The following is a 14,197-nucleotide window of genomic DNA, read 5'->3' on the forward strand; positions in this document are numbered from 1 at the left end:
GCCGAGTTTGCCCGAAGTCAGGAGTGTCTCCGCACTGCTTCCAGTAAGGCCACATTCATACGAGAGTTTAAAAAGCGTTACATTACTTGCATTAGAACCAGATGTTAGACTTTCCGTACGCTAAATTAGATTTAGGTATTAGGTATTCGTATAGATGATGAAACAAGTGTAGACTATAGGTAATTCAGGTTTTATTTACAAAGGAAGGATAATAATGGGGTAGGAAACAAAACGCTAATGTATTTTCACATAATTTATTAAAATGAGTTAATGTTTTTACAAGATAATTGCTCAGGATTGTTCGACACTGACAAGGAATAATTCTTGTCTGTTCAAGTTTTATATACAACGCTAATACCCATTTTTTACCTATCTACATATACAATCTTGTTCTACCTTGTTCGTCTCCCGTGTGTGAGTTGTGCTTTGTGCTGCCAACTAGCGACAAAGTATGATGTCACGCTGATCTGTTTCTTCTCGCGTCATTCGCGACAAGATGTGCTAGCCGCGCGTGCTGAACCGATAGTTAACTTTACTTATGTTTATATCACTATAAAGATAGGCTCTGCCTTAAATTGTCTACTGTCTGATGAATCCCAGTTTTGGGCCTATTTTAACTATCAGCAATCCGGCTTTATATCTGGTTCAGTTTGTCCGTGTTTCTTGTGCGCGGTGAACTCGTGGCGGTTGCGGTGGTCGGAGCGGCCGAAGCGCACGCCGCAGAACGCGCACGGGTAGCGCTTCTCCTTCGTGTGGCTGACCATGTGCGCCCTCAAGTTCCTGCAATAATACACATGATCTTGAAGTGCTTCTTTTTTGATCCAACATCCACAGAAAATAAAAATGGTCGACACACGTGGGACAAAACTGACAAAAGTAAGTACACCTGTCGGATTAGAAGGCAATACGACGAGTAACAAAAAAACTTGAAAAACAATACACTCCTTTTTTTGGGCAGTCGTGTAACAAGGCGACCTAATACTATGGCATCTTGAAGCCACCTCGTAAGCGCCTTCCAAATCATGAAGGGTAGTTCTTCACGTCGCTGTGGGCGAGCATGTGTCTGTGAGCGCTTGTTTCGTTGTGAACGACAGTCACTTGCTACAAGTGAACAGGTCGCGTGCGGCGTGAGACCTGTCAGTTGACACAATCTGGCCAATATTTAAAATGGCGACGTACCCGGGCACCTTGAAGCTCATACTGCACAGCCCGCAGGGGTAGTTCTTCACGTCGCTGTGCGTGAGCATGTGTCTAGTGAGCGCCTGTTTCGTTGTGAACGACAGTCACTTGCTACAAGCTACAAGTGAACAGGTTGCGTGCGACGTGAGACTTGTCAGTTGACACAATCTGGTCAATAACGCTAATATTTGAAATGGCGACGTACCCGGGCACCTTGAAGCTCATGCTGCACAGCTCGCAGGGGTAGTTCTTGACGTCGCTGTGCGTGAGCATGTGTCTAGTGAGCGCCTGTTTCGTTGTGAACGACAGTCACTTGCTACAAGCTACAAGTGAACAGGTTGCGTGCGACGTGAGACCTGTCAGTCGACACAATCTGGTCAATAACGCTAATATTTGAAATGGCGACGTACCCGGGCACCTTGAAGCTCATGCTGCACAGCTCGCAGGGGTAGTTCTTGACGTCGCTGTGCGTGAGCATGTGTCTAGTGAGCGCCTGTTTCGTTGTGAACGAGAGGCCACATTCGTTGCAGGTGAACGGCCGCTCGTTCGTGTGCGACCTGTGGGTGGTGAGACATTTAGATTCAGGCTTTATTTATTGGTATAGATCTCATCATTCTTTCACCCACTTTCATCACAGACACATTTTTATCAAAATTAGAATATAATAATGTTGCTATAAAGTGCCACCATTCTTTTAATTCCTATTTCGACTATCATGACAGAAATTCGTATATTTTTGACATCAATGCAATCTTATTATGTTTGTCTTTTATGAAATTAATAATTTTATATTAAACTAAACTTTTTACAAATAAAAATGGATAGCCTGCAGCACAGTGCGCTTACCTTAAATGTTCCTGTAGTTTATTTTTGCAGAAGTAAGCCTTAGAACAAAATTCACACTGATGGCTCCTTTCTTTTTCATGCACTTGCCGCCTGAAAATAAACAATAATCAAATACAACAATAAAAACCGGTCAAGTGCGAGTCGGACTCGCGTTCCAAGGGTTCCTGTACATTACTCAATTTTTAACAATGTATTTTTTTATGGGGAACGTTAAAAAACCCTTAGGGGTCGGATCAAAAACTAAGTAATTACACATTTCTAACAGGTTTTCCTGTCGTCTATAAGAAGAACTATTTTGTGTATTTTTTTCAATATTTTAGACCCAGTAGTTTCGGAGATAAAAGGGGGGGGGGGATGGTCGGACAGACAGACAGACGCACGAGTGATCCTATAAGGGTCCCGTTTTTTTCCTTTTGAGGTACGGAACGCTAAAAATAAAATATTATAATAACAATTTCACACAGATCGACCTAGTTCCACAGTAAGCTCAGTAACGCTTGACGTGACTATGAAGTTAAAATTATAAAAGTTCTTGCTTCTACTTACTGATTATTAAATTGCACAACGGGACTGAATCGCGTATTTACCCCTCCGAGACCGCGGGGACAAGGAGGTCAATCTTAAAATATAATAATGTTTAAAAATCGTGAAAGTTTAAATCAGTGTTCTACTTACTGATGCCTCATGAGGAATGTTTTAGAGCTGAACTTCTTGAGGCAGGTTTCGCACTCGTGCCGGTAGTCCCTCGTGTGTGTGAGCATGTGTGCCTCGAGCACGGACTGCGACACGCAGCGGCGCCCGCACTCCACGCACGCGTACGGCAGCTCGTCCGGGGCGTGTATGCGGAGCTTGTGCACTGAGAGGGATACCACTTCTGGAACAATATTCAAATATTAGTTTTTATACTTGGCAAACTGCTGACGAAATGGAGCTAATAAAGAAATAGTAGTTTGTGTTACAAGGGATCAAAATGATATATTTCCGTCAAGGGCGTACATTGAATCCTGAGCGTAATGAGGGATTCAAGTGTTAACGCCCAAGACGAAATAATTTTGATACCGTGTGACACATACTGCTTTTCACATCAACTATGAGGAAAATAAAAAAATCTTAGTGTTGACATAATCTAATGCTTAAACAGATTATTTAAGCTAAAAAAATAATGTGCAAAAAAATTAAAAAATAGTGTGCTAGAACAGAAAAGTGTTACTTTGATCCTAGCAGGGAAGAAAAAGCTCTTTTCCGAACAGGTGGTGTGAAAAAATAAAATATGTGTACCTTTGATGCTACTATTGAATTTGCACTTTTAGGGCTCATATGGAAGTTTCTGTTTCTGGGTCAGAGTTGGGCAAAAATTAACTTGAATAAGAATAAGAATAAAAACAGAAATTTTATTCTTATTCAAATCGATTTGAATTAGAATTATTCTTGCACTAGTTATTTTAGAATAAAATTAAGGTGAATAAATCATGTGACTCTTATTTTAAATGCGGAATAAAAAACAGAATAATTATTCTAGAAGTGGGCCTATTCTAACTAAGGTTTTATTCAATTAAAATGTTATTTAGAATTAAGTTAATTTTTGTAGTACAATCGGTTATATTTTGTAAGTTGATTTTCACCCTTCTATTTAAAAGTCGGATTGATTTGATATTTGTTACTATAGTTTAGGTATAGTACACATTGAAGAGTTCCGCTATACACTATCTAGTTCTATCATCCGATCAGGGTGCTTAGCCAACATACCAAACGTTGACCGTCCGTAGAGTTGCGCATAGTCTCTCTCTATCACTCTTACATATTAGTGCGATAGAGAGACAGATAGCGTTTCGTTGTCGTAGCGCAAACGTTTGGCATGTTGGCAACGCTCCCAATGTGCCTAGCCAAGATGCCAATTTTTGTTTTTAATTTAATAACCAAATCTTTGGTTACAATTTAGCTGTTCTGGGGGCCTAGCCATTATGCCAATCGTTTGCGCTCCGACAACGAAGCGCTCTCTCTGTCTCTCTATCGCACTAATAAATAAGCGCTTTGTTGTTGGAGCGCAAGCGATTGGCATGTTGGCTAGGCCCCCAGAACAGCTAAATTTACCTAATGATTAAGTTATTAAAATAAAAACAAAAATTGGCATCTTGGCTAGGCACATTGGGAGCGTAGCCAACATGCCAAACGTTCGCGCTACGACAATGAAACGCTATCTTTGTCTCTCTATCGCACTAATATGTAAGAGTGATAGAGAAAGAAAGCGCTACGTTGTTGGAGCCCAAGCGATTGGCATGTTGGCTAGGCCCCCAGAACAGTTAAATTTACCTAATGATTTGGTTATAAAAATAAAAACAAAAATTGGCGTCTTGGCTAGGCACATTGGGAGCGTAGCCAACACGCCAAACGTTTGCGCTACGACAACGAAACGCTATTTCTGTCTCTCTATCGCACTAATATGAAAGAGTGATAGAGACAGAAAGCGCTTCGTTGGTGGAGCGCAAGCGGTTGGCATGTTGGCTAGGCCCCCAGAACAGCTAAATTTACCTAATGATTCGGTTATTAAAATAAAAACTAAAATTGGCATCTTGGCTAGGCATATTGGGAGCGTAGCCAACATGCCAAACGTTCGCGCTACGACAACGAAACGCTATCTTTGTCTCTCTATCGCACTAATATCTAAAAGTGATAGAGAAAGAAAGCGCTTCGTTGTTGGAGCCCAAGCGATTGGCATGTTGGCTAGGCCCCCAGAACAGCTTAATTTACCTAATGATTTGGTTATAAAAATAAAAACAAAAATTGGCATCTTGGCTAGGCACATTGGGAGCGTAGCCAACATGCCAAACGTTTGCGCTACGACAACGAAACGCTATCTTTGTCTCTCTATCGCACTAATATGAAAGAGTGATAGAGACAGAAAGCGCTTCGTTGTCGGAGCGCAAGCGATTGGCATGTTGGCTAGGCCCCCAGAACGGCTAAATTTACCTAATGATTCGGTTATTAAAATAAAAACAAAAATTGGCATCTTGGCTAGGCACATTGGGAGCGTAGCCAACATGCCAAACGTTTGCGCTACGACAACGAAACGCTATCTTTGTCTCTCTATCGCACTAATATGTAAGAGTTATAGAGACAAAGCGCTTAGACCAGCTAAATTGAACCTAATGATTTGGTTAGTAAATTAAAAATAATACGGTTACTGAAACTATGCGTTATGCGACAGTCAATTTGTAAGATTTTATTCCATAAAATAGGTATAAATTAGACAAGAGACTAACTACCTACTATTACATCTACCTAACTATACGAAACGGACATTACTATAAAATATATTCGGGGACGCCCAGCTATCGTGAAAACCAAGTCTAATCCTATTTCCAACGTTACGATTGTAAATTAATTTTTATTACCTACTGTTTATATTTTTGTACTTTATTTCCAAATTGACGCTTGGAGTTGTCTTCACCATTAAACTATAGTAATATAGCACAGTTTTGATAGTTTAGTAAAATATATACTTAGTGGAAGGTTGTTAAGATAGTATAATTATATTATAATTAAATAAAGTAATATTAATATGTCTAAAAACAATAAAAATTGTAAACTTAATTTAGGTGTACTTAACGCGCAGTCTTTGAACACCGGCAGGGACGAATTTAGGGAAACTATAAGAAATCATAAAATTGACATTGCATGTATTTCAGAGACCTGGTTAACCCCGCACTCGGACATGAATATGTTTAAAATAACTGGTTATCGACTTTGGCATGAACCGCGCAAGAACAGAATCGGTGGCGGTGTCGGCATGTATCTGAGGTCTAATTTAAAATCACGGCTCTTAGATTTGCCACGATCGGATTTGGAGCAAATGTGGATAGAGGTTCAGTTGCACAAACACAAGCTGGCTGTAGGTGTATTGTATAGGCCACCAAATAGCAACTTTTTGTCGTTCCTAAATTTACTTGATGATGTTCTAGCCATACTTGTACCTTGTTATGATCATATTATAATTACCGGTGATGTGAATTTGGATATGCTATTACCGACTGGAGCGAATCAGTTAAGCTTTATAAAACTGCTGCATAAATACGAATTGACACAAATCATTTCTGAACCAACACGTGTTACGGATAACAGCAAAACTTTGATCGACATCATCTGTTGCCGACCTGACTTTAAAGCGACTGCGATAAATATCACGCATAACAAGGACTTAAGTGATCACGGGTTCATCTACGCCCAATTTCCCCTTTTGACTCCGAAGCCTCAGCCTAGAACTATTACATACCGACCTATTAATCACTTAGATCCCGACACTTACAGCTGGGCCGCTTCCGTGACACCGTGGGAATGGGTTACGGCAACCCAGGACGTAGACTTGATGGTAAACCGGTTTAATTCACTTATTTTGGGTTTGTTTGACCACTTTGCGCCGGTAACTACAAGAACGTTCAAAGATCCACCCTCACCATGGATTACTGATGTAATAAGAATTATGATGAAGGAGCGGAACAGAGCAGAACAGAAAGCTAGGAAATCCAACTGCCCGGAAAAAAAGAAAATTTACCAATCACTTCGCAATCTAGTGACTACGGCCAGGCGAAGAGAAAAAACAGCATACATGACAGAAAAAGTAAATTTGAATATTCATAACCCCAAACAAATGTGGAACGAAGTAAACAACATTTTAGGTAGACAAACGAAAGACGAAATACCTCATCACTTACGTGCACCGGACCTAGTGAACAACTTTTTCATAGACTCTGTGCCCCCAGCACTGCAGTTAAACTCGAATGACCCAATAACACATATTTCTACGAACGGTAACACACAGTACGAAACTCTTAATTTGCAAAGCGTGTCTGTAGATAAAGTTAATCGTATAATCAATTCCATCAGCTCGAGGGCTATAGGCAGTGACGGTGTTTCCATTATAATGATTAAGCTGACCTTGCCTTACTCACTTAATGCTATTACTACCATCATAAATACCTCAATGTTATCTAATAGATTCCCGATGGCCTGGAAAACCTCTATTGTAAAACCGATACCCAAAAATACATCTCCGCAAACCTTTGGTGACCTTCGCCCGATTAGCATTTTATCAGTCCTCTCCAAAATCCAAGAGAAAGTGGTGAACGAGCAGGTACGAACGCACTTGGAGAAAAACAAGATATTGCCAGAAGCACAATCGGGATTCCGCAAACATCATAGCACTACATCGGCTATTGCGCATTTGGTGGATGAGACACTTAAGGCTTCTAACGATGAACTTGCGACAATTCTTGTCTTGTTAGACTTTAGCCGCGCGTTTGATAGTATATTGATACCCGTGCTACTTAAAAGAATGAAGACCTACGGATTTTCTGAGTCACTTTGTAGATGGTTCTATTCCTATTTCTCAGACAGAAACCAAATAGTCGAATGCCCAAACGACGAAGGTAAAATTGCTCGCTCATCACCCCGTATGCTCGACAGAGGAGTAATCCAAGGGTCAATATTGGGTCCGACTTTATACAGTTTGTACACTGCGTGCCTTCCCGAAGTCATTAAAAATTGTTCGTACCACATGTATGCAGATGACACGCAGCTAATGAAGCATATATGCCCCACTAAAACTAACGTCGCACTTGCAATATCGCAAATTAATACCGATTTAGAAGCTGTAGCAGGTTGGTCTAATGACAATGGTCTCATCATTAACCCTAAAAAATCTGTCTTCATTATTTTGGGAACAAAAAAGCAGATTGCTAAAGTACGTGACCTTGAAATCGACTTGCGAATATCAGGGCTGCCTATATCAGAAGAGAGTCAGGTTAAAAATTTAGGCATCGTTATGGAGGAGTCGCTTCGATTTGAAGCCCATATAAACGCTAAAATACCAAAATGCTATGGTGCTCTAAAATCATTATATAAGCTGAGACCCTACCTAACACAAAATGTTCGTGAACGCTTGTCAGATGCGCTAGTTTTATCCCAACTGGATTATGGAGACGTTGTGTATGGGCCTTGCATAAGAAAAAGAACAGAACGAGCGATTCAACGTGTACAGAATTCTTGCATACGTTTCTGTCAAGATATTCCTCGCCGCTCACATATTAGCCCTTACCTTAATAAAGCGGGTAAACTGAATATGTCACACAGACGAATATTAAAGCTTGCGTCAATGGTATTTACGCTTAAACAATCCGGTATTCCACCCTATCTCGCGCGTAAACTTGAATGGAAGCCTAACCGAAAGTTGAAAGGTTTGCGTGAACAACAAGAGCGTATCTCCCTTCCACTACTCCGGCTTCAGTCATTTAGAGGCAGTTTTCGCTATGCTGCGTCTAAATGCTGGAACAATTTGCCGCCACCAGTAGTTAACAGTAAGTCCCTGGCGGTTTTCAAACTACGTTGCAAGGCTTATTTACTGGACCTCCAAAAGAATGTAACATATACTTTTGGTTGAGTGACCTGCTCTATAGCTATTAGATATTTAACTTTTGTAAAGCTAGCACTTTTTTATCCACTGCGCATTGTTTGGTTTTGCTATCTTGTCCTATATGTAATAAATAGTGTAAATGTTTCTACTGTCCTTAGCTAGATACAAATACGGCGGTGGCAGAATAACAGCGTCCGTTGCTGCAAGTCTTTAGGGCCGTTGTGCCCCGAAGCCTTTTGGCACAGACATAAGCTGAGCCACTTTCCATTTCAATTAGTTTGTAAGCATTATCGTGTACTTTTATTATGTACCTATGTTCAAACTTCTTGAATAAACGTCTTTTATTATTATTATTTGTATCTCCTTGGATATCACGGGCCTATAATCCCGGTTTTTTGATAGGCTTGCGTGGGGACACAGATCCAACACGTAGAGGCCCCTTGGAGAGCTTTTATGTCATGTAGAACGCCTGCTGGAACCCGTTCACAGGTGCAACAATAGACACCCATGAACCGGTCTCAGCAGGCATTGGGACTATTGTAGAAAAAGAGAACAGTATACCGGTCTATGGATTGAAGTTTAGGTGGACTATGAGACTGGGTTATTACAAAGACGTACGGACACCTGCCATAACAATGTTTACACAAGTTATCGAGGCAGGTGGTGACTTGCCGCGCACTAGATGGGCCCCTGAAACTGCCGTCGCGAAGACGACCAGGAGCAACATAGGTGTGAGCGGCTCAGGGGTGTCGAGAGGTGTGCGCCGCTTTCTACCCAGTGGCTGTTAACAGCCACTGTGCCAACTCGCGTCTTATGCATCTTTCACTTCCACCCCTGGAGCATATAGCTCTAACGACTCCTCTCTGGACGGCCAATTAAGGCAAGCCAGAGCTGAGAGTCCTGCGGGTCCCCTTGGGGTCCACTCCGACCGACGAAGACACGCCGGAGACGGAGACCCTGACCGACTCTCGGGAGCACTCGGGTCCGTGGGGTCGTTACTTCCCAACAGCTCGCCACAAGCTGCCCTGCGGGCTTATTATTATTATTATTATTATTATAATTAGTACCTATACGGTACCCGGACTACATTTTTATTCGTGGAATATTATTTCGATTAAAATTCATGATTATATTTATTTGATTAAGAATAAGTTATTCCCATTCAATTTTTTCCCATACGAATTATTCCCGACCAAAATTATTTGAATATTTTTGACGGGAATAAAATCGAGATGATTTTATTCCTACGAATTCTTATTCAAATAATGATTTTATTCTTGAATGCCCAACACTGTTCTGGGTCTATATTATATCAAAGTTTAGAGCTCCGGAATGTGGAAAAATCCTTAATCATTTTATACTTGTTACGGATGCACCTAGCGACATTTACCAAAGTGTCTAGCACGAAAATTACGTGACCACGATGGTTAATAAACAACTACGTCTTGTAAATTCAAGAACAATGCAGGAAAACTGACCAGTTTAAAGAAAATAACCGCATTATCTCTTATCGCCTAGCCTTTATTACAAATATTACATCACATTTTACAAATACAAATGTATTTATTTCATAATTTTTTTACAACTGTTCTTAGGTATATTGGTATAATATAAAGATTTTACACTTGGGCTTCCTGCCTTAATTGATATAGTCATATAGTAAAACAACTTAGGGAAAGTCCTCAAAATAATTTGATGTCTTATATCAAGGAAAGGGCTCAACCTACCTTTATGACAAATGTCACACTTGTACTTCTTGCCCAGATGCGTGGTCCTGTAGTGCTTCTTCCGGCCGCCGATGGAGTAGAACGTCTTGGGACACGCCTTGCACTGCAGCAGGCGGCGCTCCTCCTTGGGCCGGTGGCGGAGTGCGTGCATCTTCAGGTTGGCCACTGACATGCCACACTCCTCGCAAATTTGATGATCTTTCACATTTGTGTGTGTCCTGTATGGCAAAATTTTGATACAAGCTTTTATCATTGCACTTTTATTTCAACAGGCAACTAATTTAATCATAAAGACAATTCTAACAAACCCAATCACTATTGGGTTGCGTTGTTTTATCAGTTTTATCACAGAGTTCCTATGGTGTGGTGTGGTCTACAAGCTAGCAACATTATATCATGTGGATCGCATAATTTTTGACAAACTAATTTAAATGAGTTTAATTGAATATGAATACAGTCAGTGAGTTAAAATATAAGCAGTATTTACGAAAGTACCGTAACAAAGCTTACCTCATATGTTCTTGCAGTTTATCTTTGCCAAAGAAAGCCTTAGGGCAATGTTCACATTTATGGTTCCTTTCCTTTATATGTACCTGCCGCCTAAAACAAGCGCACAATTTATATACTAACCCGTAATTTAGGAAACCTATATTTAATTTTGTTTCTTTTTAATAAACCCAAACGTTAAAATGACAAATTATCATCAATTCATCATCATCATAAAGCCATAACCCTACTTCGGCAGTTGGGTAAAAACAAAAGCTGCCCTCACGGACAATGAAAACGTGTCACTTTTTAGGGAGTGACCCCTTTTCACTGCTTGTGAGTGTACAAATAAAGGAATTTTAAAGTGACGGCACCAGTAATAGACAAGCACCCAATGATGGAACTTACATTCTTATTTCAAAAACCTAAACCAACTAAGTTCAATGCAAATATTGCGATATCAATCTAATTTACACTATAAATTGAAATATGTACATGAAAACAAATATAGGTACATGGTAAATACCCCTTTTCCAATAGTATTATAGTTAGGGCTGTACGATAATTGGTTGCCGAACTACGAACGCTTGCGCCATGGGTGTCACATAGGCGTCGTCACAGTTGTCATGTGTGACACAGTCAGTTTATTTTACATAAATGTTTCACCAAATTCATTTCTCTTGTACCAGTTAAGAAATTAGTTTATAATTATAACTCACATATGTTTTGAGAGAAAACCTCTACAGCTAAACTTCTTCTGACAAACATCACACTGGAACTGGTAGTCCTTGGTATGGGACACCATGTGGATGTCCAACACAGCCTGCGACACAAAGCGGCGGTCACACACTGAGCAGGTGAACCGCATGCCTGATGGGTTGTGGATTCGGAGCTTGTGCACTGACAGGCATACCACCTCTGAAATGAATGATTGATAATCATAACATACTATACTAAATAAAGAAAATAGGCATACTCAAAACCCTATTATGTGTGCCTATAACAAACTAAAGAATTTCCTTAATTTCTCCAAACCCACATGTCTGATTTTAGGACTAACTAGAAGTAACTTCTAACGACGAACTAACTTCCCTTCAACCCTTCGTTTCAACCTCCTGAGACCCCTCGTACAAATTTTGGGACAAATTCTACAGTCAATTTTGATCATTTATATTAATTATTAAAGGTTCCAAATTCAACTACAAAAAAACTACTTCCGGGTCTCAGGAGGACAAAAAAGGGATATTTTAAAGCAGCCCAGCCATCTTTGAGAAATCTGGAGAAATGACATAAAAACAAAAATCAGTTAAAGATGGGTATGTAAAGAGTGATTACAAGTTACCTTTATCACAAATGTCACACTTGGACTTTTTCCCTAGATGCTTGGTCCGGTAATGCTTCTTCCGCCCTCCGATGGAGTGGAACAGTTTTGGGCATGCTTTACATTTAAGCAGTGGTTGCTCCCTGTTATGTTCTGGAACTGAAAAAAAAAACAAATACAGAGATTTCCACATGCAGGTTGCTGCCTTCTGGTGCTAACAGTTTTATATCTTTACAGAATACAGTATGTAACTGAACGAAAAGCAATTACTCAAACCCGTTAATGTTTAGATCATACTGAGCAACTTTTACTATTAACCCAGAAATCGTGAAAGAAAATTTAGCTGTTTCATATATTTTGCTGGTTTGTTGTTGAAATTTTCTATGGGAGAGTCCATTTTTTTTCCACGATTTTGGGGTTGGTCCCATAGTAAAAGTTGCTGAGTATGACCTAAACATTAGGGGGTTTGAGTAATTGCTTTTCATTCGGTTACATACTGTATATTATTGTCCGTATAGCCTCTCTACACTGCGCACTCCTATAGATTACACTCACCTTTTCCTTTGGTATCATCCTCTACATTTTCATATTTTATTTTTTGTACCACGCTCAGTGGCTCTTCATCAGATTCAAATATGTCATCTTCAAATGTATTTTCTTCCTTAATATTATCTTTTATCTCTGAATCCCGTAGTCTGTCTTCCTTAACATCTATTTCTATTTTAATTTCTCTATCGCCATATTCTATTACACATGGGCCAAAATCTTCAGGTTCCACGAAATTTTCGTGTTTAATTCCGTTTTCGTCCACGTACACAGTTAGTTTTTGGTCTGCAGGCTGCTCAAGTGGGTCCATAGATTTAAGATATGCATCATTTTTCAATGACAGAGACTTAAACTTATAAAACGATATGATTTTTCTATAGCAACAATTGCATAGTTTCGTAGTTATTTTGGAGTATTCTGAAACCTGGAGTGAAAGTAAATAATGTAACAATTGTAATAGGGCCCTTATACCAGGTCTAACACGAATATTTACCTTTATATCCAAACAAAATACCATGATGTCCGTTATACTGTCATCTTTTACACTCTTTTTGAGGCCTGAAATATCCTTGTTAGCGGGAGTTTTAAGACACGTTCTACAAGTATTCATTATAGTATAATAATAGGTTCCAATATCACGTTTTTAAACAAGAAAATCTATTATACGGGACAAAATGACTACAAGCCTACTATCAACACAACAAACAACAATGACAACTTATTTGACACTGACAGATGGCAGCTCCAAGCAAGCAGTTGCGTTTCGTTATTTTCATGTTCGACAACAATGTTGTTTATGCTTGCACACGAAGCATGTGGCCTTGCGTATGTTGAGCGCAGAATCATCAAAGCTTTATGCAAAGTGTAAGCAACTGTATAAACCTGTGGGCGGGTCCAGTGTATCGAGCATGGAGCAGTGCAAGCTACTCGAGTAACAAAATTACTGCTTTACCAGCTTCAGCTATAGTCTGGCAAACACAACTTGTCAGTCAGTAAGAACCATGAAAATTATACTCATCCCTTCTTTTGGGTGCTAGTACTAGCGTAAGACAATGACAGTATACTCTTTGTTTGAAATGAGACAATCCTGGGCCAAACTACACTTTCACCGTGTATTATATACTGCATCCGCACCTACCTGTACCCTTCCTCGCTTCTTGTACTACAAATAAAATCCAGTACTTAGGGCCCAATTTAAATATTACAATTATAGCCGTAAACATGCCGTAACAGACTACCTCACCACACCGCAATGATAGTGCGCCGCACCCCTAAGTGAGAGCGAGAAAGAAATATCTCTATCTCGCTCTCATTTATGGGTGCGGCGCACCGTGACCATTGTGCGGTGTGGTAGTCTGTTACGGCTAGTAGGTTGGGTAGAAGATCGCTCCAAAACTACTACTGTGCGCTGGAAAGTTCCAAAAAAAAACCCATTTGAATCATAGACAATAAATATATTTAAACTCTAAATCATAATTCGATTCCAAAAAAAGTAAGACAATGTTGCCACTTTTTACTAGCGCGTCTTGTATTTATGTAAAAATAAGTAAATAAAAGTACTTTTTTAAATCGTAGGCGTAAAATTACCAATAAATACCGCGCAATAAATATAATATAGTATTATCTTAGCGTATTTATTTATAAAAAGGAATTTACTATTTTACAAACAAGTTATTGCAGTGGCAA

General features: G+C 39.7%; 2 protein-coding genes across 2 annotated transcripts in view; both read right to left on the reverse strand.

Annotated features, from left to right (window-relative positions):
- Positions 1–476: 476 nt before the first annotated feature.
- Positions 477–14,197, reverse strand: part of LOC134791231 (zinc finger protein 383-like) — a 63,684-nt gene continuing 49,963 nt past the window's right edge. Inside the window, exon 7 of the mRNA XM_063762208.1 lies at positions 477–780. Coding sequence (XP_063618278.1) covers positions 621–780 — 160 coding nt within the window. The 3' untranslated portion in view covers positions 477–620. The remainder of the gene's footprint in view (positions 781–14,197) is intronic.
- Positions 1,496–13,220, reverse strand: LOC134791542 (zinc finger protein ZFP2-like). Its single transcript, XM_063762590.1, has 9 exons — positions 13,005–13,220; positions 12,521–12,935; positions 11,987–12,124; positions 11,364–11,562; positions 10,669–10,758; positions 10,159–10,376; positions 2,701–2,899; positions 2,026–2,115; positions 1,496–1,736 (listed from the first exon to the last, which is right to left on the reverse strand). The coding sequence occupies exons 1-9, from the start codon at positions 13,119–13,121 to the stop codon at positions 1,496–1,498; spliced, it is 1,707 nt and encodes a 568-aa protein (XP_063618660.1). The 5' UTR covers positions 13,122–13,220.

The sequence above is a fragment of the Cydia splendana genome, chromosome 6 (assembly GCF_910591565.1).
Source record: "Cydia splendana chromosome 6, ilCydSple1.2, whole genome shotgun sequence".
Taxonomy (NCBI): Eukaryota; Metazoa; Arthropoda; class Insecta; order Lepidoptera; family Tortricidae; genus Cydia; species Cydia splendana.

Coding starts and splice junctions, on each gene's coding strand:
- LOC134791542 (XM_063762590.1), bottom strand. CDS start 13,121: ATGAATACTTGTAGAACGTGTCTTAAAACTCCCGCTAACAAGGATATT. Junction 12,936..13,004: donor TATTTTGTTTGGATATAAAG/GTAAATATTCGT, acceptor CTTTCACTCCAG/GTTTCAGAATACTCCAAAAT. Junction 12,125..12,520: donor GGATGATACCAAAGGAAAAG/GTGAGTGTAATC, acceptor TTTTTTTTTCAG/TTCCAGAACATAACAGGGAG.